This window comes from Megalopta genalis, chromosome 5, assembly GCF_051020955.1.
Source record: "Megalopta genalis isolate 19385.01 chromosome 5, iyMegGena1_principal, whole genome shotgun sequence".
Taxonomy (NCBI): Eukaryota; Metazoa; Arthropoda; class Insecta; order Hymenoptera; family Halictidae; genus Megalopta; species Megalopta genalis.
The window spans coordinates 5025263-5047313 of NC_135017.1; the positions used below are offsets into that span (position 1 = coordinate 5025263).

The 22051-nt window shown below is 43.1% G+C and overlaps 1 protein-coding gene and 1 long non-coding RNA gene across 3 annotated transcripts in view; one reads left to right on the top strand and one right to left on the bottom strand.

Annotated features, from left to right (window-relative positions):
* Nucleotides 1-925: 925 nt before the first annotated feature.
* Nucleotides 926-22051, bottom strand: part of mgl (low-density lipoprotein receptor-related protein megalin) — a 46430-nt gene continuing 25304 nt past the window's right edge. Inside the window, exons 2-19 of the mRNA XM_033476749.2 lie at nucleotides 18332-18457; nucleotides 17776-17907; nucleotides 17248-17502; nucleotides 16919-17173; nucleotides 16497-16613; nucleotides 8043-16286; nucleotides 7393-7960; nucleotides 7080-7323; nucleotides 6370-6977; nucleotides 5985-6277; nucleotides 5384-5901; nucleotides 5037-5274; nucleotides 4708-4962; nucleotides 4096-4602; nucleotides 3602-3978; nucleotides 2924-3531; nucleotides 2734-2833; nucleotides 926-2620 (exon numbers count right to left, since the gene is read on the bottom strand). Coding sequence (XP_033332640.2) covers nucleotides 2345-2620; nucleotides 2734-2833; nucleotides 2924-3531; nucleotides 3602-3978; nucleotides 4096-4602; nucleotides 4708-4962; nucleotides 5037-5274; nucleotides 5384-5901; nucleotides 5985-6277; nucleotides 6370-6977; nucleotides 7080-7323; nucleotides 7393-7960; nucleotides 8043-16286; nucleotides 16497-16613; nucleotides 16919-17173; nucleotides 17248-17502; nucleotides 17776-17907; nucleotides 18332-18457 — 13721 coding nt within the window. The 3' untranslated portion in view covers nucleotides 926-2344. The remainder of the gene's footprint in view (nucleotides 2621-2733; nucleotides 2834-2923; nucleotides 3532-3601; nucleotides 3979-4095; nucleotides 4603-4707; nucleotides 4963-5036; nucleotides 5275-5383; nucleotides 5902-5984; nucleotides 6278-6369; nucleotides 6978-7079; nucleotides 7324-7392; nucleotides 7961-8042; nucleotides 16287-16496; nucleotides 16614-16918; nucleotides 17174-17247; nucleotides 17503-17775; nucleotides 17908-18331; nucleotides 18458-22051) is intronic.
* Nucleotides 19144-21978, top strand: LOC117224085 (uncharacterized). 2 transcript variants are annotated; one of them, XR_013033410.1, is made up of 4 exons: nucleotides 19144-19489; nucleotides 20674-21039; nucleotides 21144-21515; nucleotides 21592-21978. It is a non-coding gene; the product is annotated as an uncharacterized LOC117224085 (long non-coding RNA). The 2 variants fall into 2 exon arrangements; XR_004491117.2 differs by having other exon boundaries at nucleotides 19144-21039.

The window sequence follows — 22051 nt, forward strand, 5'->3', positions numbered from 1 at the left end:
GCTATTGTTTCTCGAGGGTATCTTCACACTTCCTGTTAAAGAAAACCAAGGATGGAAATAGCCAATTACAATCGTATTTTACTCTTGCATACATACGTAAAGACAAAATAATTAAAAACTTGAATGTGTACAGATAATTTAAAATGCAATAATGAATATTAGATGATATAAAATTTTTCAATGTGAAATGTTAAGATCCAATTGCCGTAAATTGCGTCGTTGATTAAAATATTTGTATAATATTAAATAAATCATGGGACTTACTATTGTCACCTTTCTACCTGATCATGCGAACTGCTGCTACAAAATGGAGGGAAAGCACGTCTTTAAACTTCATTATTTATTCTTGGACGGTACTTGTTTAATAATCGAACAATATATTAACAATCATCATCTCGCCCGTTCGATAAAAAAGAAATACAGAAAATACTGGTACGATTAAAAAATAAAATTAGGACACTCCGGAGCCCCGCCCAGGATAAAATCATTACCGAGGTTGCTTGAGACGCAATAATTTACCCATACGCTCGTACATACATATACAATATAGATACATGTATGTATATACATATATATATATATATATATATATATATATATATATATATATATATATATATATATATATATATATACACATATATATATTTATATATTTATATTTCTTTATTTATATAACTTTCTGTATAATCTGTAAAAGTGAGTCAGTGCCGCTCATTCTCTTTGTTAATCGGAAAAAAAATCTATGTACAACGCTCATGTTACATTATAGTTAAAAAGAGAGAAAAAAATAGATTGTACAGTAGAAACTTGATTACCGAATCACTGCTCACGTTTAGTTTGCTCGATGTAATCGATACTTATTAGGCAATAAATAATGAAGTTGATGGACGCTGGTAGAGAAAAAAAAATGGCCGATCAAGAGTATGTTAACAATCTGTATAATTTTATGGAATGTACAACAACAAACTCCAGATATTCCAAAGCTTACAATTACGTTCTCCATAGAAAATACTTCTCTTACTACCATAATCGAGATTCTACTGTACCGCGACGTGTGTGGATTAAAAAAAAACACTCTTTCTATTGTTTTTTTCTTTCCCTTAAAATTCTCCCCAACTCGGTCTGAGGCGTACGCTTTTGTTCGTTAATAAAACAAGATCGCTTCGCACATACTCGGTTACCCAATTCGTAATTTACGATCACAGCTGCTACGGAAGAAAAACTGTACACTGACGTTCCCCGCGCATAATCTAAACGAAAAATAAAATGTACAACATAACAACGTTCACGCGGCCAAAGAGCAAATATCGAGAGAAGAAACGGTGTAGACACAGAGAATTGTCTTTTTTCTTTTTCATTTCAGTTTGTTTTACGCACAAAGAGATTCGTCCCTCCTCTACTCGTGACGGAAAGAAACTCTTGTCTCAGGTGAGGTGACTCGCGCTCGCCGAGGCCTTATCCCTTTAAAAATTAACAACTATTCTTTCGTTTTTGTTCTGTTTCTTCTAACAACCTTTCCGTGCCTCGAGCTGCCTCCGAAAAGAGTATGGAATGTTTTGTTTCTTTATGGTACATGGACAACGTGAAAATAATATTCTGCGATAATCGTATTTACAAGACTTACAAATCGCACCTAAAATGACACGGCTCGCTATTCGCTGCACTTCAATCTCAGGCCAGGTCAAGAATAGTTCGGACATTCGTTTCAACATCTGGACACAAGTTTTGTTCACAGGATCTCTTTTCAAATCAACGCTAACGCAAGAGGGAAGTGCAACAGATGCGAGAGCATCCCTACGTAGAAGCAGTGGCGCAGTCAGACGAACTTTCTGAGCTCCTCTCTCCGACAACGCGCAGGAAACTCGGTACTAAAAACCACTAAAGCGCACTGCAATTTCATCGCACGATTTTTACGATATTTTGTTCCCAGCTCTTGCATTCATCATTCTCAAAAACATTACCATCGTCGAAACACATTCAGTCTTATGCTTAATAGAAATTCTTTCCCGTCAAGCTGAATAAATCTATAAAAAAAAAATGATTAAAATAAAATTTGCCATTCAAGGAATCGCTCCGTTTCCCTCCGCATCGGATTACATGCTCACAAACGTATTAGCTTTGAGTCTTGATTGGTACAGATAAAGGAAATATAATATTAAAATTAATATTGTAAAATATTCCGCGTAAAAAGCGAAAATTCAGAGAGTAAAAATGGGTATCAGTCAAGACTCAATCTAATTGCAATTTCACAGGCAATCGAGGTTTCCTTGCTGTTGAGTTTTACGCATCTCATATCCTACTTCTTTCTAACTACGTCACTGCACGAAAGAGTTTAAACTATCTAACATTCGGACTTGTCTTCCTCGACCAACTGTTGCGTGTCCTTCCCCGAATCGATCGGCGTGGGGTCAAGTTCTCTCCTTTTGAGATGTAGTTGCGGTGGTTCTTTGTGCTGGATGCTGGATGGTTTCATCTCAGCAGGTAGCTCGTACATGCTGCTTGCACCGGTGCCGTTGGTAGCACCTGTTTCAGTGTTCACCGCGTCGTACATGGGGTTGCTGAAATCCCTGTTCTTGTTGCTCACGTCGCCAAGGTTGTACTCCACATCCAAAGGTTCCTGTTTTCAATCAATCGCCTCTCATTAGTACCCAGAAAGCTGGTTGTAAGAATGCTTATAACATCAAAATTGTAGAAGATTATGTAGTATAAAATACACATGGTTTTACATACCATTCTTTCATGAGCAGGCACGCCAAACTCAACGTTGCTGCCCTGTCTAAAGGACACGCTTTGGGCACCGGTTAGACTGCCCAGACCACCAGGTTTGCCACTAAAAATTCAATTAATATACGTTACAGTATATCTTCGGCTTCAATTTAAATTGTGCGAGTTCTCAGATTTCATTTTACTGAACACTTACAACGGTCGTTTCTTAAGCACCATAACGACAGCGGCTGCTCCCAGGAGAATCAGCACAGAGATGACAATGGGAATAACGATGGCAGCGGTAGCATTACCCGATGATGCGGCCACCAGACCAATTTCGCAGAATTCCCCGTGGAAGAAAGCCGGGCAGGAGCACTGTAATTTATAGTCCTCTCCTTCCTGACACAAACCGCCATTTCTGCAAGGGCAGATTCTTGGTGCAGGCAACGGTCTCTCATTCGTTGCATCGCAATGCCGCTCGTTCCGCAGCAAACTGCCGCTTTGCGGGAATGGACCGATGCTATCCGAGCAAAGACATCGGATACTATCGCGCGAAATGGGTACACAGAGATGCGTGCATTGATCATCGTGGCAAAGATGTCTCACAGAAACGTTGTATCGTAGTCCATGGTACACCTTCACTCCTCCGGATACGAGTAAATCGTTGATGATTGTTTGTGGCACACCTCTGCCAAACTTGTCTTGCTTGATCAGTTCACCAGTCTGTTTGGTGGTCCAGTAAAGACTGCTCTCGAACACGTCCAAAGACACTGGACGCTTCAAGCCTCCGCCTTTCAGGATCACTTTCCTGTTCGAACCATCCTGCAAAAAAATCGTTCGTTCAAAAAAGAAGATTTCAAGTGAGCCGTTGAAGGTAACACTGCCATCTCACCTGTTCAATGGATTCGATGGTATTTAATTTGCTGTCAGCCCAGTAAAGAACGTGGTTCATGGAATAGTCGATGGAAAGCGCAGTGGGTTGACCAATTCTATCGCCAACCAGTTGCTTCCTTCTATCGCCATCCATCCAGGCAATCTCTATCTTCGGCTGGCTACCAGCATCCGCCCAAATGGCTCTTCCTAACTCGGGGTCCAAGACAATAGAAGTTGGAATCTCAAGACCCGCCGTTACCAAGCTTCGGCGATACCTGCCGTCAGCTTTAGAGACCATTATTCGACCAAATGGCGTCGGTCCTGTTGAGTCGATCTCGGTCCAGTAGAGATTACCGTTAATCCAGTCCACTGCCAAACTGGTGAGTGTTGATTCGCCTAAAATAAGTAAATTCGTTGTGTTTGAGTCTCATAAAAATGACTTCATTTAAAAAATGGTTACTAGACTATAGATTTTTATACAAAATACATTTAATAAATATTAAATGAAATTACTCTTTATATTCAGATCCTGCGCGTATCCTATCTCCACTTGACCACCTTTTGCATTTAGCATGTAAGACCTCTTGATGGTATTGTCGTGACTATCAATCCAGAACACATATTCTTCCTTTGGATCGAAGTCAATGTACTTCACCCTCTTCTCGTCGGCAATCACCACGGCCTCGTCTTTCTTATTAAGCTCATAGGCTCTAATCTCTGGCCCATTCGCGAACAACACCATTCCTTCGGAGTCCAAAGCTTTGCAGACTCCGCTACGATTATCAGACAGCTGGAAGCCTTGTCTGCACGAACAGGAATAGGTACCATTCATGTTGGTGCAGATCTGGGAACACTGGTGTTGGCCAGTGGCACATTCGTCGATGTCCTCGCAATGCTTTCTGTTGTCCTGTGATATTATGTAGCCTGGGTAACAGGCACAAATGTAACCACCGTCGGTGATGTTGTGACAGTAATGAGAGCAGCCGCCTTTATTGCTGTCCAAACATGGCTTATTGTGATCTGCAAAGATTTCGTTTATCAATGACGGTAGTAGGCGCCTTCTGTTACTTAAAAATAAAAGTCTGAGGTTTTTTTTTTTATTCATGCGACTCTACTGAGACTTACGGCAGCCAAGCTCGTCGGAAGAGTCGCCGCAATCGTCGGCAAAATCACAGAGTTTGGTACGCTCGACGCACTTCTTGTTGGAACAAGTGTACTCGGTTATGGGATCGCATGCGTTGATCTTGGTTGCGCACATTGTCATATTGTTCTCGTCGGACCCATCACCACAATTATCAAAACCGTCGCATAACTGATACTTGGCGATGCACTTATGATTTGCGCATTGGAATCTTCTCGTTGTATCGCATTTGAAGTTTGCTAAATACATTATCTAGTTAGTTATAAGTTTTTCATACACACAGTCTTACAATTAGTATGTTTGAGAGCATTACCACACATATTCGGATTCTCATCAGACCCATCACCACAGTCGTCGCTGCCGTCGCAAATGTCAGTGAGATATACACACAGGTTGTTCTCACATTCGAATCTCGACTGCGGGCAGTACCTTCCACCCGGATACCTTGGAGGACATCCAACCTCATCGCTCATGTCCCTGCAGTCTCTTGTTCCGTCGCATCGCAGGTAGGACGCTATGCAGTGTCCGCTTGCACATTGGAATGTATAATTCTGTAATATAAAAGTGTTTGCATTAGACGATAAATTCGATACGAATAAAATTATTATGGCTTTAAGAACCTAGAATCATCTTTGATTTTTAAGAATTATTAGAACCTACCTTGCACACGAATGTCTGGCATCCATTCTCATCACTGCTATCACCGCAATCATCCTCGCTATCACACCTCCACCTGGATGCAATGCACTTGCCATTGTCACAACGAAATTCGGACTCAGAACACTCTCTATAGCGACCCTTACAAACAGCCTCTGCCTCATCACTGCCATCCCCACAATCATCAGCAAAGTCACAGAGCCATTGTTTCGGTACGCATCTATTATTGGCGCATTTGAAGTCCATCTTTGGATCGCACTTGAGACAATTCTCAGGCAATTCGTCAGATCCGTCGCGACAGTCGTCTTTACCGTCGCAGAACAACCATTTGGGTATGCATCGATAGTTAGCATGGCCTGGGCAACGCTGCCAACCCGTGGTACAATTTCTCTGCCGACACATATACGCTGGTTCATCGCTGTCGTCCCCGCAATCATTGTCAGAATCACACATCCATACTTTCTGGATGCACCGGCCGTTCTTGCATGTAAACTCCGTGCTTTGATCGCATGTTCGATTGTCTGCGTACAAAGTTTAATCATTACTTGATCATAAAGTATATTTAAAATTGGCAAAAAACAATAGGTAAGTGCCCAATACTTACGGCAAATAGCAGGATCTTCATCGCTACCATCCTTGCAATCAATATCCCCGTCGCATTTCCAAGACTGGTGGATGCAACGTCCGTTAGACTTGCATTTAAACTCTAATTCGCCACATTCTAATGAGCAAATTGCTTCGTCGCTCTTGTCGCCGCAATCATCAACGCCATCGCATACCGCTACGCTAGGTCTGCAATTGCCATTTGCACACTGGAAGACGCTGGGACGGCACACTCGTGGTACGCAAGTCGTTGGTTCATCGGAACCGTCTTTGCAATCCTTTTCACCGTCGCATCTTTAATTGAAAATTTTAATTACAGTGTTATTTGTTTAGAGAATTGTGGAAACAAACGTTGGTAACGAATAATTTCAATTGAAATCACTTACTTCCAGTACCACGGTATACATTTCTCATCAGGGGCACCACAACGATGCTGGCCGGCGGTACAATTGGCCCTGCAAGTCTTGCCATCGTTTTCCAATATAAATTGGTTTGGACACGCACACTTGTACGAGGTCACGCCGGGCTGACCGTAGCCTTCTAACAAGTAAGAACTTGCAGGTGGTGATATCAAACAAAGATGAGAGCAGCCACCATTGTTCAGTGCGCAAGGATTCTTGTAAGACAATTGTCGCAGAGGATGATAGGCATGGATATCGTATGGCCTGTGAGTGGTGTTGCGCAATAATCGGATGTTGGCTCCCGAGAATTTTTCGGCTCGTTGGATGGCTTTCAGGTTCCAATCGGTCCAGAAGATGAAATCATCGAACACGGTGATGGCGAAAACGTGTGGCACTGCGTTTCCTGTAAGGACTTTTCTCCTGTTACGACCTTCCAAATCAGCGAATGCTATGTAGTCTAAGTGAGCATCTGCCCAGAAGATTTTGTCGGTGAAGTAATCGATGGTTAGAGCATTAGGCCACGCAATGTCATCCTCCCACGTGAGTATGCTTGTAAAGTTGCTGCCATCCATTCCCACCTTTCCTATGTATGCCTACAAATTCCAATACATTATTGCCAACAATATCATACCAATACTATTTGCAAATTCTAATTGTTTGAAAGAAGGCTAGTATTTTCTCGAGGCGATGTTTACCTGCAGATGCCAGGAGGTGAAGTACAAATACCCGGTACCAGGATGCACAGCAATTGCTCGTGGGTCTGGTATACCAGTCAGTATAGTCTTCCTATTGGTGCCATTCATTTCAGCGACATCCAACTGCTTAGCATGTCGATCCAACCAGTATAACTTAGCACCAACCCAATCGACTGCTATGCCTTCTAGTCCAAGACTGTCGTGTCTAATAATTGCCTCTTTCTCGCCACCCTTGATCGGGGCTCTAAAATTAATGTTTATGTGTAAGGCATCCATAAATTCACCTAGGGAACATTAACGTAACAAACTTTACCTGAATATGGTCTTAGCAGTAACATCACAGAAATATAACATCTCTGATCTATAATCAGCGTCCAGGGCGACGACATTAATCAGATCCTGATGCATCAGGCTGTAATTTGAGGCGTCGATGGACATGTTCCTGACGTAATACTTGTTGGTGAAGATGATCCAAGGTTTGATGTTGTCCCGCCTCTTGCAAGTGTGCTCATCAGCGGCACGCTCGTACCAGTACTCGTTGCACTTGCAATAAAAGCTACCAGGTGTATTCTCGCACTGCTGGCTGCACACTTGTGGCGTCTCTACACATTCGTCTATGTCTTCGCAAGCTTTGCCATCGGCTAACAGTCTGTAGCCAGGGTTGCATTCGCAGTAATAACTAGTGGGTGTGTCGACACACTTATGTCCGCACTGGTTCATCTCTACTTGAGCGCATTCGTCCACGTTGCAATGAGCAGGTTCGTCACTCTCGTCTCCACAGTCGGGTTCCTTGTTGCAGACCAAACGTTGGTCGATGCAGTTTCCATTGGCGCACATGAACTCCCCTGGATTGGGACACGTGGTGTTTTTCACTTTCGGTGCTGTAAACAGGAACAATAATATGTATCAATATCGAACCACCAGCAATATTTATCAACGCTCGGAAAGACTGAATATACTTACGACATCCATCTTCGTCCGAATGATCCCCACAGTCATCTTGACCATCGCAGCGGAACTGTTTCCTGATGCACTTGAAGTTGTGGCAGGCAAACTCCTGGCTGGTGCAAGGTTTGTATTTCGAGTTGCAGAACTTTCCTTCGTCGCTACCGTCGCCACAATCATTGTCATGATCGCACAACCAGTTCTGATTCAAGCAACGTCCATTCTCGCAGGTGAACTGATCGTCTGCACAGGGAACAGGCGCAGGACAATGATGCATAGTCACATTCTCGTCAGCCCCGTCGACACAGTCCGGATCTCCATCGCACAACCACTTCTTGGGGATGCACTGAGCCCTATTCCAAACTTTATTCGCTGTACAGGTGAACTCGGTCTCTTCGTCGCATATCCTGTCGTTACACTCGTGCCTTTCATCCTCGTCAGAGTTATCCAGACAGTCGTTATCTCCATCACAGATGTACATCCTTGGAATGCAGTTGCCATTGTCGCAAGTGAACAAGTCTCCAAAGCAAGTTCTGCCTTCTGATTGACAGTAGCCCGGTGGTTCGTCGCTAGCATCCAAACAATCATCGTCTCCATCACAGTACCATGTAGCAGGGATGCACCTGTGGTTGGGGCATCTGAAACTGTTCTGCGGGCAGGTTCTCTGTGCGCAATGCAGAGGATTTTCATCGCTGTTGTCTCCACAATCGTTGTCGCCATCGCAGAGCCAGTACGGTTCCACGCAGATGTTGGTCTTCTCGCATTTTAGATGATTGGGAGGACAGGTTGTGTTCATGGGACAGCGTTCGTGGGTCTCATCCGATGTGACGTTGTCCTTGCAGTCATTGATACCATTGCAGACCTGATACTGTGGGATGCAACGGTAGTTGGCGCAGGTGAACTCGCCTTGAGCACAAGGAGGGTAGACGCAGCCTTCCTCGTCGCTGCCGTCGCGACAATCGTTCTCGTGATCACATTTCCAGGCTTTGAAGATGCACCTGCCGTTGTTGCATCTGAACTCATTGGGGCTACACGAGTGGTAGGAACAGTAATTGGTGTCCTCGTCGGAACCGTCTCCGCAGTCATCGTCGCCGTCACAGGCCCACATCCTAGATATACAGCGACCATTCCTGCAGGCAAATTTGCTGGAGTCACAGGTGACATTCTTTGGCACGCACATTCTGTCTTCGTTCACAAGCCGGCTGTTGTCGTCGCATTTGCATTCAACGGATCCATTCACACCTGGATGGCAAGACTGATCGCAACCACCCTTGAGGATATTGCAAGGATTTACTTTGCACTGTTGTCTACCTGCCGAATAAATATGCAGATCCCGTGGCGAATCATCCAGTCGTTTCACTAGCTCCACTTTGTTGGCCCCGGTGTGTTTCTCCGCACGATACACGCCTCTTAACTGAAGATCCGTCCAGTAGATGTGTTCTCGGAAGACAGTTATGGCGAAAGGATATATTGTCGCACTGACTAGAACTTGACGGTTCTTACCATCTAACTCGGAACGTTCTATTTTCTCGCGAACTGCATCAGTCCAGTACAACATGTGGTCATCGTAATCGATAGCCAAGCCGCTCGGCTGCGAGAGATCTTTGTCGATAATAGCTTTCTTCAAAGAGCCTGCCATAGTGGTCCTGAAGATCTTTCCTGAAGTGCCGAAACGGCCCCAGTCAGTGAAATATAGAGAGCCATTGCAAGGATCAACAACAATTGCCCTGGGCCTGTCCACTCTGGCTATCATCACAAGATTCGAGCCGTCAATGTCCATCGCGTAGATGCTGTTATTAGAGGAATCAGTCCAGTAGACCTTCTTTTGAGTCCAATCGTAAGAAATTCCCTCCGGATTGATTCCTTTACTGATCAGGGTGTGAATGTCGGATGAAGATGGGTGGTCCGCTTGCATCCAGGCGATCTTGGCCCAAGGTCGAATCTGTGTGAACAAGAGCTTCTTATCCTGATAGTCAAAGTCAACGCCAACCACGTTGGTTAAGTTCCCCACAGCGGGGAATGGCACGCTTGTGGTTTGAGGATTCAGATCTATGGCCCTAATTTCTGTTCTAGTCGCAAACACCAGATATTCGTCCACAATTTTACAACTCGTCGGATACTCTGAACCGGAACTATAGTCTGCCAGTTTACCAACAGCGCAGTCACAGGTGTACTCCATCGTAGATGACATTGCCATTTCCTTAGGCATAGCGAAACAAAGCTGCTCACATCCTGCCTTCCCACCTGGAGCGCAAGGATTTGTAGGATCTGCTGGTTGACTATTTTGATCAAACATAACGATATCTCTCAGTTTTTGTAGATTAGATCTGACTGTAGTGGCTGGAGTAATATTGGTGCTGGCACGCTTGCTGGCCTTGTACACCGTTGCCAAGTTTCTATCGACCCAGTACACATCATTACCATAAATAGCAACTCCCATGGGATTGGGTAGGTTGCGTCTAATGATCTCACGGTGCCCACCTGTGTACGACACCTTTTGAATGGTATCTTGCTTGGAGTCCACCCAATAGACATCATGAGTAGCGAGATCAATAGTTATATCCCTAGGAGTACTTATGCCAGAGGTGACTATCGGTAACCAGTTGCTTCCATCTAAGTAAGCCTTCCCCAGCTTCGGATACTGGCCATAATCGATCCAGTAAAGATATCGTTTGATGGGATTAACAGCCAACTCCCTGGGTGAGTCGGTAGTCTTTTTCACGAGAACTTTCCTATTGCTACCATCAAGCCTGCACACCTCGACGTAATTGTCATGTGGAAAGACATTGGTGAAATATAGATTACCAGCTACCCAGTCAATGGCTAAGCCCCTGATGCCATTCGAGCCTATACCCTGCTTGACTATGTGCTGCAACTCGGTGCCATTGGGTCTGACACGGAATATGCCATTCCAATATCCTCTGGTAAACTCCACCCAGTAGATCCAGTTGCCAGCATAGTGCACGTCAACATGGAGAATGTGATGCCCGACTCCAGCAATGGGAACCATAGCTTCCTTGGCGTCTTTCAGACTGTATCCTCTTGCCACATCTAACTGAGTCACCACAGCGAAGGTTTTGAACGGTTCACAGGCGGTTTCGCTGACTTTGCGGTACTCCATGCCACAGGCGCAGACTCTTGTGCCTCCAGAGGCGGGTAAGCAAATCTGCTCGCAGTCACCATTGTTCCCGAAACAGGGATGTTCACCGGTGACGCGTTTCTTGTAGATAGTCAATGTCTTTAGCTCGGAGTCGTTATCGATTATGGTCGTAGCGTTGCCTCCCTCAGGAAGATCTACTCTTTCAATTTTGTCGTACCATGGGTCAAGGAGATAAAGCCTAGATTCGTGAACAGCCAGTGCCTTGGGCAAAGCGATATTCTGAGAAACGATGGTCCGTCGATTTTGACCGTCGGTTGATATAGCCACAATTAGGGCAGGATATGAAGAGCTGAAGTAAATGGTCTTAGTAGGAATGTCTATTGTTATAGCCTCCGGTCTTGGTACGTCCTTCACCAGTATGATAGGATTTGTACCATCCATGTTGACTCTGCCAATTTTCATTGGTATCCCAAAGCTACCTTCGTCCACCCAGAATATGTGTCCTTCCAACGGGTCCACGCACATGGCCTTGGGTTTGGCCACAGAGGTCACATTACCATCATTTGCCAAGACTATGGTTCTATACCTGATCTTGCCATCAATTTTGATGGCCTCAATGTTGGACGCGAACTTGTTCCCTATGAACAGATTCCTTCCCAGCCAGTCGAAAGCCATGGCAGAGGGTGCGCCCACTATACCACTGTCCCCTGCTGGATTTGGGAATTCGGTTCTGTTTCCTCCACTGTAGGGAGTCGTGTAAATTGTACCGTTTTCATCGTCGTCATCCTTGGTCTGCAACCAATAAATCATCCTCTCTTTTCTGTCGTAGTCGATAAACCTACCTCCCTCAACCCCCACCACTGGAGTTATGTAGCCGGTCTTAGTGCTGCCTGGAACCAAGGAAACGTCTACTATCTGCGAACCCCGTAACACCATCAAGTACGGCGTTTCTTCCTCCTGGCACTGACCACTAGGAAGCAGCCGGAATCCTATCTGGCACTTGCAGTTGTAACCTTGAGGATTTGTTGGTGATAAGAGACACAAATGAGCACAGGTGGCGTTCATACAAGGATTTGGTGTAATCGGCTGCAGAACTGGGTGATGCACGTGGATAGACAGTGGTTGTGAAATCAGATGGGACACAACGGTTTGGTTGGCACCATAGAACTTGTGGGCTGACAGGACTCTGTTGAGCTGTCTGTCTGTCCAATACATGGTGTCTTCGAAAAGAGTCAACGAATGGGGATGTAGCAGATAATGGGAGCTAGCCAATACTTGAATCCTCTTGGTTCCGTCGTAGAGGCAGGTGTCGATGAAGTCCAGTTTGCTATCAGCGAAATATATCCTTTTGTTTGCTATGTCCAAGGCGAGTCCGTTAGGCCAGTAGATCTTGGTGCTGATTATGGTAGACCTGTTAGTACCGTCCATTCCGATTCTTTCAATTCGAGGATTCTCGCCCCAATCTGTCCAGAAGAGCCACCTTGCTGTGGGACTGGGATCCAGACACATACCTCTAGGCTGAGTGATATTTTCCTTGACCAGTATCAATCGACTAGCACCAGTCTCTTTAGCTACTTCAATGGTATTCAGTTTAGAGTCCAACCAGTACAAATTCTGACCAATCCAGTCGTATGCAAGACCCTCCACCAAGTCCAATCCAGTGGATATAACATCCTCAGGATCAGTACCCCTATCTAACCTAGATATTTTCTTCAATTTCATATCTGACCAGAAGATTGTACCAGTGTGCATGTTGCTAGCCGTCGCTACGACATTTTCCACATTTATTGGTACCCTTTCCAATGCCTGGTCTTGAAGATCAGCCACCAAAATCGTGTGCCTATTGGATATAATCAGGAAAGCAGCACTGTGGTTGAAAGCTTTGCATGTATGCTTATCCTTCTCTAAAACATACCCATCGACACAGTTGCAGTAATAGCCTGCCTTGATGTTTGTACAGATCTGTGAACACCGTCCAGGAGGATCACACTCGTTTATGTCCTGACAGGTGTATCCATCTTTGCTGAGCTCCTCTCCTGAAGGACAAATACACTGTTTGCCCATGGGTGTCTGAATGCAGTCATTACTGCAGTACCCTCCTCTCGGAATGCACTCTTCGAAGTCGCATCCTGGACCTTCGTCAGCGCCATTAGGACAATCGAACTTCCCATCGCATACACTGGTTATGTTCACGCACCGATCAGTAACATTAGGACACTTCCACTGATGGGAATCGCACTTGAACTCCGGCGACGTGCAGGCATGCAGTTCAGGGTCCTCGTCAGATCCATCCCCACAGTCATCCTTTCCATCACAGATGTAAGCCTTGAACATGCACTTCTCATTAGCACACTTGTAGAATCCTGGTCGACAACCAACGTTCCTACAAGGACCTGGTTCATCAGACCTATCTGGACAATCATAAGTTCCGTCACAGTACCAGCTTTTGGGTATACATATGGCTGAACTGGCACACTGGAACTGCTTGTCATTGTTGCACTGATCAGGTTCCAACGAAGGGCACCCAAATTCGTCGCTGCTATCGTTGCAGTCGGAGATACCATCACACTTATACGAGTCGAGGACACACATTTTCTGATCGGCGCAGGTGAACTGAGTGCTGAGACAGGTGACAGGTGGACAGCCCATCTCATCTTGTTGGTCGAAGCAGTCATTGTCACCATCGCAAACCCAAGACAGTGGTATGCAATGCCCTGACCTAGGACAAGTGAACTGGAAGTAAGAACAGGTCTTAGCTACACAAAAATCACCCTCATCAGAACTATCTCCACAATCATTTTCCGAGTCACATCTCCAGGTACTGGGTATGCACCTGTTGTTACTACAAGCAAATTGATTAGCACTGCAGGTTCGGTTTGGACAGTCTGCCTCGTCGCTGTAATCTCCACAATCATTCTCAGAGTCGCATCGGAAGTGCATAGGCATGCATCTGCCAGATCTGCATTGGAACTCGTTGGGCCCGCATGTTGGTTTAGTACAGTTCTGTTCATCACTGTTATCCAAACAATCGTTCTCGCCGTCACAGACCCAGGTATGAGGAACACATCTCTGATTCGCGCAGGTGAAGTCCCACGCGTTTGGACAAGCTTCCAAAGGTGGTTCAGCATCCGGATCAGGTACACACGTTCTATCATGTTGAAGTCGTTCACCGTAAGGACAACCGCAAACTTTCGTTAGTTTGGCGGTCCCGTACCTATTCGTGTTGTTTTGAGGAATAGCGAAGCACAACTTCTGGCACCAGCCATTGTACACAGCGCACGGATGACTAAACTGAGGGGCTTGGATATACGGGCTAAATACTTTAACCCCGTATAGTCTGTTGGTAGCTGGCTCACGTACCAAAATTGCTTCCTGTTCACCGGATCTCTTATGGAGTCTGATAATAGCATCCAGCCGCCAGTCGGTGATGTACATCCATTCTTCGTGAATAGCTATAGAGAAAGGATGCCGGATGAGCCTGGAATTAACCGTGCGGACATCCGTGCCATTCAGATTGGAATGTTGAACGTGATCCAGTAACGCATCGCACCAGTACAATCTGTCTTTATCGAAGTCGATAGCCAAACCATTTGGCCAGCCAAGCGTCAAGTTCTTGAAAACCATCAAGTTAGATCCGTCCGTGTAAGCTCTACTGATATTCGCGGGTCGGTCCCATTCAGAGAAGAAGATGTAACCTTGATTAGGGTGGATTACAATAGCTCTTGGTCGTTTTAAGTTCTTCAGTAGTGTTCTACGGTAGGTAACGTTCCTGGTGCTGAGGACGTTCAAGGTTCCTTTACGCGAATCGATGTAGTAAAGATTCTTCGCCTCCCAGTCGACTGCCAAACCTTCAACACCTTCGTTTTGGCTAGCTAGAACGATTTCGCGGCCAGTGCCGTTTTGATGAATTCTGTAAATCACATCCTGTAGCACATCGCTGTAATAAATATACCGGTCACGAGCGTCATAGTCCAATCCAACGAATCTGGCTCTCCTCGAGACTACAGGTAAAATAGCGTCGCTGAAACCTTCCATCACCGGATCTAGTACTCTGCCTTTGATGAACCTTTGCTGAGAATACATCAGAAATTCGCGAACCAAGTTACAGTTTCTTTGATCGCGTAAAAGCCTCCAACCTATGTCGCAAGCGCACCGATAGCCTAGCCTGTTTTCCTGATCACTAGCTGCAGTCACGATGCACATGTGTTGACAGCCTCCGTTATTATTACCACAGGGATTGGAAACCTTTCTCTGGATTAGAGGATGCAGCGTCTTAATAGATTTAGCATCTCTCATTTTATAAACCGTCTGCAGAGAAGGATCTCCCTGGTTCTTGTCCATGCTCAAGATGGCTTGCTTCGTATTGTCTGTCCAGTAGAGTTTGTTCTCAAACATTGTAAGTCTTGTTGGAGAAGGAGTATGCGATCCTCTGAGTACCATGACTCTGTTCTTTCCGACGTAGTTAGCCGTTTCGATATAATCTAACTGAGAGTCACACCAGAAAATTCTCTGAGCAATTATGTCTACCGCCACTCCGGATACCTTATAAGCTGCCTCAGAAACCACTGGAAAAGCTACAGTACCATCCATGTTGGCTCTTAAAACTTGTTTCCCATCAGCCACAAACATGTAGCCTATCGTGGGATCCAAGGCAATGTCTGCTGGATTAGTTAGATTGGAACCCAAAGCGATGCCATGGTATCTGCCATCCAACTCGAACACGTCGATCTTCTGAACCGCTGAATCCACTACGTACAACTTCTCTCCTATCCAGTCCACGGCGACAGCCACTGGACTCCACGAGCTTGCCAAGAATATGTCCACGTTCGAACCTGTGTCTTTGCCATTCAACAGCTGACAATGCACTTTTCTGGTTTTAACATCGCTCCAAAAGAGAAGGTCCCGAGAGTAAAGGTAATCCACTCCGCTGGCACCAGTCGTGTTGGCAACGATAGTTCGGTCTTCACCGGTTGGAGACATTCTCCATACGGCACGATCCTGAGCGACCAGGAGCTCCAAATTGACACCTGACTCGGTGGTTTCTGCTCGACACGCGTGTCGTCCATAGATTGCGTATCCTGGGTCGCAGCTGCAGACGTAAGACCCGTCAGTATTCTTGCACAATTGTTCGCAGAAACCCCATTCCGAACACTCGTCACGGTCTATCCATGAAAACAGACATTTCAAATCATTTTTACTTCAGGAGATCGGCTATGTAAACGATTGTTATTAACCCTTATACGTTCCTCAGTACGAAAATTCGTTCCTTTTTTTGAGTCTGAGTAGCGTCAGATTTCTTTCTAAGACTTTAGGACTGTAGGAGGGTTAACATAAAATGTAACCAATGAATCAATAAGGTCAGTCAAACGTACCTACACAAGATCTTGAGTCATTAGCAAGAACTCTGCCCTCGGGGCAGTAGCAGGCGCCTCCGTTGGGAGACGGCTGGCAACGGTAGTGACACATTAGATTCCCACACCTGGCCATCGCTGCAAAGAAATAAAGAGTAGTGAAATTAATTGAATTCTTATCCGGACTAAATTCTCATGATGCACATAACGTTTAAAAGGTGAGGATCGACGTACCTGCTCTGTAAATCCATTTAAGCGTATTAGTTAAAAGGAAAAATTTAATGTTAGTAATTTCTTATGGTGTCAATGTGACGACATCTATCATTTGCTGCAGAATAATAGTGACAGCAATACTATATTTTATTGCATCAGGATAAAGCAAAATCTTACAGTTTCGAGTAGTATACATAGATAAGCTAATGAATGAAAAAACTGATATTTACAGCATGCAGCATCTTCATCTGCACCGTCTTCGCAGTCAGATTTCCCATCGCAGAGCTGTGACCGGTCGATACATAAAGGTTTATCATCGGGTGCACCCTTCGGACACATGAACTTATTGCCAGGACAAACAGTCACTGCACAGGACTTCTCGTCGGAGCCATCGTGACAGTCCTTGAAGCCGTCACAGTGATAAGATTTTGGTATACATAAAGCATTGGCACATCTGAACTGGTTCATGTAGCACGGTGGGAAGCCTGAAAATAGAATTAGAAGTATGATATGGTGTATTCATTGAAGTATGGCTTGATAAAAAGAAAAATGGACATACTGCAGTTTTCTTCGTCGCTGTTGTCTCCACAGTCATCTTTGTAATTGCACCGAGCCGATTGTTCAATACAACGTTGCGTGGTGTTACACCGAAACTGGTCCAACCTGCAGGCAGACTTTATACTATCACACTTTTCTTCGTCCCGGCCATTCCGACAGTCTAGGTATCCGTCACACTTCTTCTCCTTCGGGATGCAAAGCTCTGGAGTTGTGCCGACGGCGCACCGGAAGTCATCGGGTTGGCATTTCCTGTAATCTTTACAATATTTCTATCGTTTAAAATTCGTTTTATTCCATTGGAAATCGTAGGTCTTAAACGGGAACCGTATCAGAAGACAATTATTTTGAACCTATTAAATAATATGTTAAACAAAAACTCTTTGTATAGAATTATTTATACCAGGCCATATTTATTTATCTAATTCTTTGAATATTTCTCGAATACGATTTTGATATAAATATAAGTTGTCTTCTGTATCAAGTTTTTAAATAATGAGGTAGACAACAAATATAATTAGTCAATACTCACTACAGCCAGCTTCATCAGTCCCGTCGACACAATCGACTGTCATGTCACATCGTTGATGAGGAGGTATACAATAAGTCTTATTGAAGATATACTGGCCACAGGTAATCTGTCCAGCATCGCACTCAGGTGGAGCTGAAAAATTAATTTGGTTTATCATTAAATGAATACCAGAACACATTAAACTTGTTTGTTATACTATTTCTTAAAAGGAAATCGCTGTTCTTTTTTTATTTTTCTTATCTGATTCTAAACTCTATTGTTCTTTAACGCTTGACAATGTCATGTTACATCATTCTCAATAATGATTGAGATACAATACATGATAAACCATTTTATTCATGGAGATGCTATGACAATGTACATATACATACTACTACACGGCATTAATGCATTGTAGGAACAAAAGATATCAGAAGTTACATAATACATCATATTTACAAGTTTTCTATGAAACGCGTAATCTCCGGAAGTGTTTCAGTCATTATGCACAACATTTATTTTTTTTCAGTATAATTTCCTTTGTATTAGATAAAGCTAAATTGAAAATAATACTCACGACACGACTGGAATTCATCTTCCGCAGTTTCGCAGTCTTTTTGATAATTGCAAACTAAGGTAGCCGGTATACAAGTGCCATCAAGACATTTGTAACTATTACCGACGCATCCGCTGCTATCGGGTGCTATAACAAGAAACAAACAGTAAATTATTAGCCAATGTTGAAGTTCAGTCACAAAAATAATATTATATACCAATATTCTTTACTATTTCCTAACAGGACCTTTTATTACTTACGAATAGTAAACAATGGAAACTACGAAATTAGAATTAATCCATTAAGGAATCTATATTTTTTATGTATCAATGCCAAATCAGAAGAACTTCCTTAAATTAACAAAAACAAGTTACTATAATTCAGCTTAAAAAAACATCTCACAGTTAAAATCGTACAGTATACATTTTCTTAGTAATCTAGAAGATTCTCCAAAAGCAAATGAGTTATAAGGATGATGAAACATTAATTATAAAAGTGACTATAAAAATTACAATAATTATAAACATTGATCCTGATTTAATCGAAAAATTGGTGAGATCGATCATAGCGGAAAGTAGTCAAGGATACCCAACAAATTACTCAATTTACTATTTAAATCAAGTTTAAAACAATATTTTAGTTGTGTACGATTTCAGTAACTTCTTTGTTGCTAACTTTAAGATAATAACTGAAGAGTAACAAGAAATGGTTTTATATAATTTTCGATATGATTCATTCTATATTTTAAACTGTTCGCGGGTTTGTAACTTTGTTAAGTTGGTAGGACCGAGCTACGTGCCACCATGAAGAAGATTAAATCGCTCGATCTAGTACGTAACGGGACGTTGAATATTGTAATTTAAGAATTCACAAGGTTTCAATAGACCGTATCAATAGAGAACCGTTTCAAGAATGTGCTATAATTCGTTCAAATAATCCGACGGTAACAGTTTGGGACAGAACGTGACTCGATGCATCTGTGGCGTGATAGGTGAAAGGTTCAGCAGATGCTGGTGGTTTCCTCTCTAGGTGTAACGCGAGAATCCTAGGCAACGCGCGATCGAAAAGATCCGCTTCACGGGATCGAGAACTTCTTTTGTTCGTATGCATTCCGTCCGCATCGTTTCACAAACAGGATGACAACGATTACAGCCTCGAACCTGTTCCCAGTTGGAGGAAGTAATTCAAATACAAGTTAGAATTAAAGACAAGCTTTCGAGCGTTCGAAATGCGCAGGCAACTCGAATCGCTCGAAATCCGAGCTAGGTGAAATTCATTCTTTCATATCGATCGATGCGTAGCAGTCGATGGTTCGTGTAATTGTTCGTTCTACAAGCGATCTAGGCAGCCAATTATTGCGTAGAAATCGTTAAATATGCACGAAAAGTGATGAAAGTAGTCTTCACTGTAGAAGACGATCTCCGTGCACGAGATGACAGTTTCGATTAACTTAATTCGACGCAGTTTCGCTGGAGATATTGCTTAAATAGGTTAAATGTGGGACGTCTAGACCAATTAGGAATCTGTATCGAACTTTTCGTAGAGAATCAAAAATATATTTAATAATAACGGTTTCGGATTACGCGCAGTGATATAGGTTACCAACTTTCTGGTAAATTCAGTGAAGCATAAAAATATAGTCACCAGATGGCACGGCGTTTTGCCACCTTGAAAAAATTGAAAATCAACTTTAAAGACCGAACCTTCAATAATCAGGTAACGTAGCGGGCGCAAAAATTGGAAAAGATTATGTAGGAAATTGCTCGTTGTATGCGTTACTTAAACGTAAGAATACAAATGTGGCATAACCTCAAAAAGAGTACAACTGGTAACCCTAATAGAAAACCATAGCCTTTCCAGGGCGCGTGAACGTGCCGTTCACAATTATAGATTGCATGTCTACGGGTAATTACAATTACGCGTAATTGCACAGCGGGAATTACAAAATTTTCAGCGCAAGCTGAGTTTTCACTAAAGTCCGCGAGAACGCGAGATGTTATCTAATTCGAATAAAAACCGCTTTCTTCTATTTCATCGTCGAACACGCTTTTATTTTCATAGGAGGATAAATGTAGAATGTGTTTTCAATCGCGGCTTCATGTCTGCAAAAGAAAAATGAAGAAAGAACGTCAGGCCATGGATGGGAGACAGAACGGTACCGGCTGGCACCGTGCAGATAGAATCTCAATGGAATCTAGCTAGAATCGGTTATCTAGCACGTTCCCTAGCTGCCGTATATGTGCATCCTTTCAAGGATAACGTCAACAGGACGCTTAACCTTTCTCGTTCGATGACGCACTGTCGATAACAGAAACAATAATTATGTTATTCAACAAATTTTTACTTTTCTTTTTTGCCGATAGGTTTCGTAGTGACCGAACTAATAGATGGTTTATCGTGGACCTCTTGGTAGGCAAAACACGAATCCAGGATCACAAAGTGTGCTATACAGATTTTGCTTTCGACCGAGAAAATAAAATGCACAAGGTTGCGCAAGAGACGAAGCATCGTTAATAATCCTTACGCCAACGACAGGGTTATTAATATATTTCTCGTAAATGATAAATATGCAGAAAGAAAATGAAAGAGGGAGGAGTTGTATTGCTTTTTTGCAGACAACTATGACGTTACACACTTCTTTTATCTGCAGATTTTTCGAGAAAACAAAGCTGACTATCAATGTTTGAAATGAAACATTGATAAATCAATAAACATCAACGTCATACAAGGTCAGAAATGGAGGATACAATTTTAGTATTTCATGCTATTAAATACAACCACTTTTTTCTTCATTTTGCATTATTTTTCATTATTTTTCGTTATTTTTACGCAGAATGTCATCGCTTTTTAGATTGCGCCATCAATTCATAAACATCCTGCAGTTTCAGCTGTCTCTTATGCAAGTAAAACGAATGAGGATACCAAGGAATTAAGTGCTTTTTTACAACAGATCTCCATGACGGGCGAAAGTATTACAAATATTTTCGTTTTACGCGGCTGTCATTCGATTTGTGAATATTTCAGCAATCTTGGTCACGGTTCAACAACAAACGTGCCCTCGCAAGCGAACAAATGGCATATCGCCGATTTAACGTCACAGAGGACGACACGTTTCACAACGATGATCGCAATCTTGTGCGCGTTTCTCCGCATAGATTGAGAGATTTGGATTTCTTTTCCTCCTCTTTGGCTACATAACAAAATTGTACGATTTTTCTCATTAATCACCATCTGAGAAGCGTGAAATCTTCTGTTCATTCTCATCTTTTAATATCTTCCAGGTGCACCCAGACACCAATAACAACTGACTGTGCATTCGGTTCGAAAGCAGACTGTGTGAATCCACTGTGTCACACTAATTGCGAAATAAATGGAAATTGTTTGTTGAGAAGAATGGAACGTATAAAATAGGCTAATGTTAATTACAAATTGCTTTAGAAAATAATAGTGATTCCAGAGAACTAACACTTTAATGCTCTGTATTAAGTAACTTTCACTTTATCATCATAGCGATGATAGAAACAGTACAATTTAATTGCTACCAATTATGTGTTTCAAACTATAAACAGTATCGAAGCACGTTGCTCGGTACTTTTGAAAAACATGACAACAGGCGCAAAGGAGAAAACAAACTGAATAACAACTATTAAAGAGAAGCATCTATCCTATTGCAGCATTGTTTACATTTTTCTTACAAATTCTGAAGTTTTTCAGGATTAACGATTAAAAAGAAAATGTCTA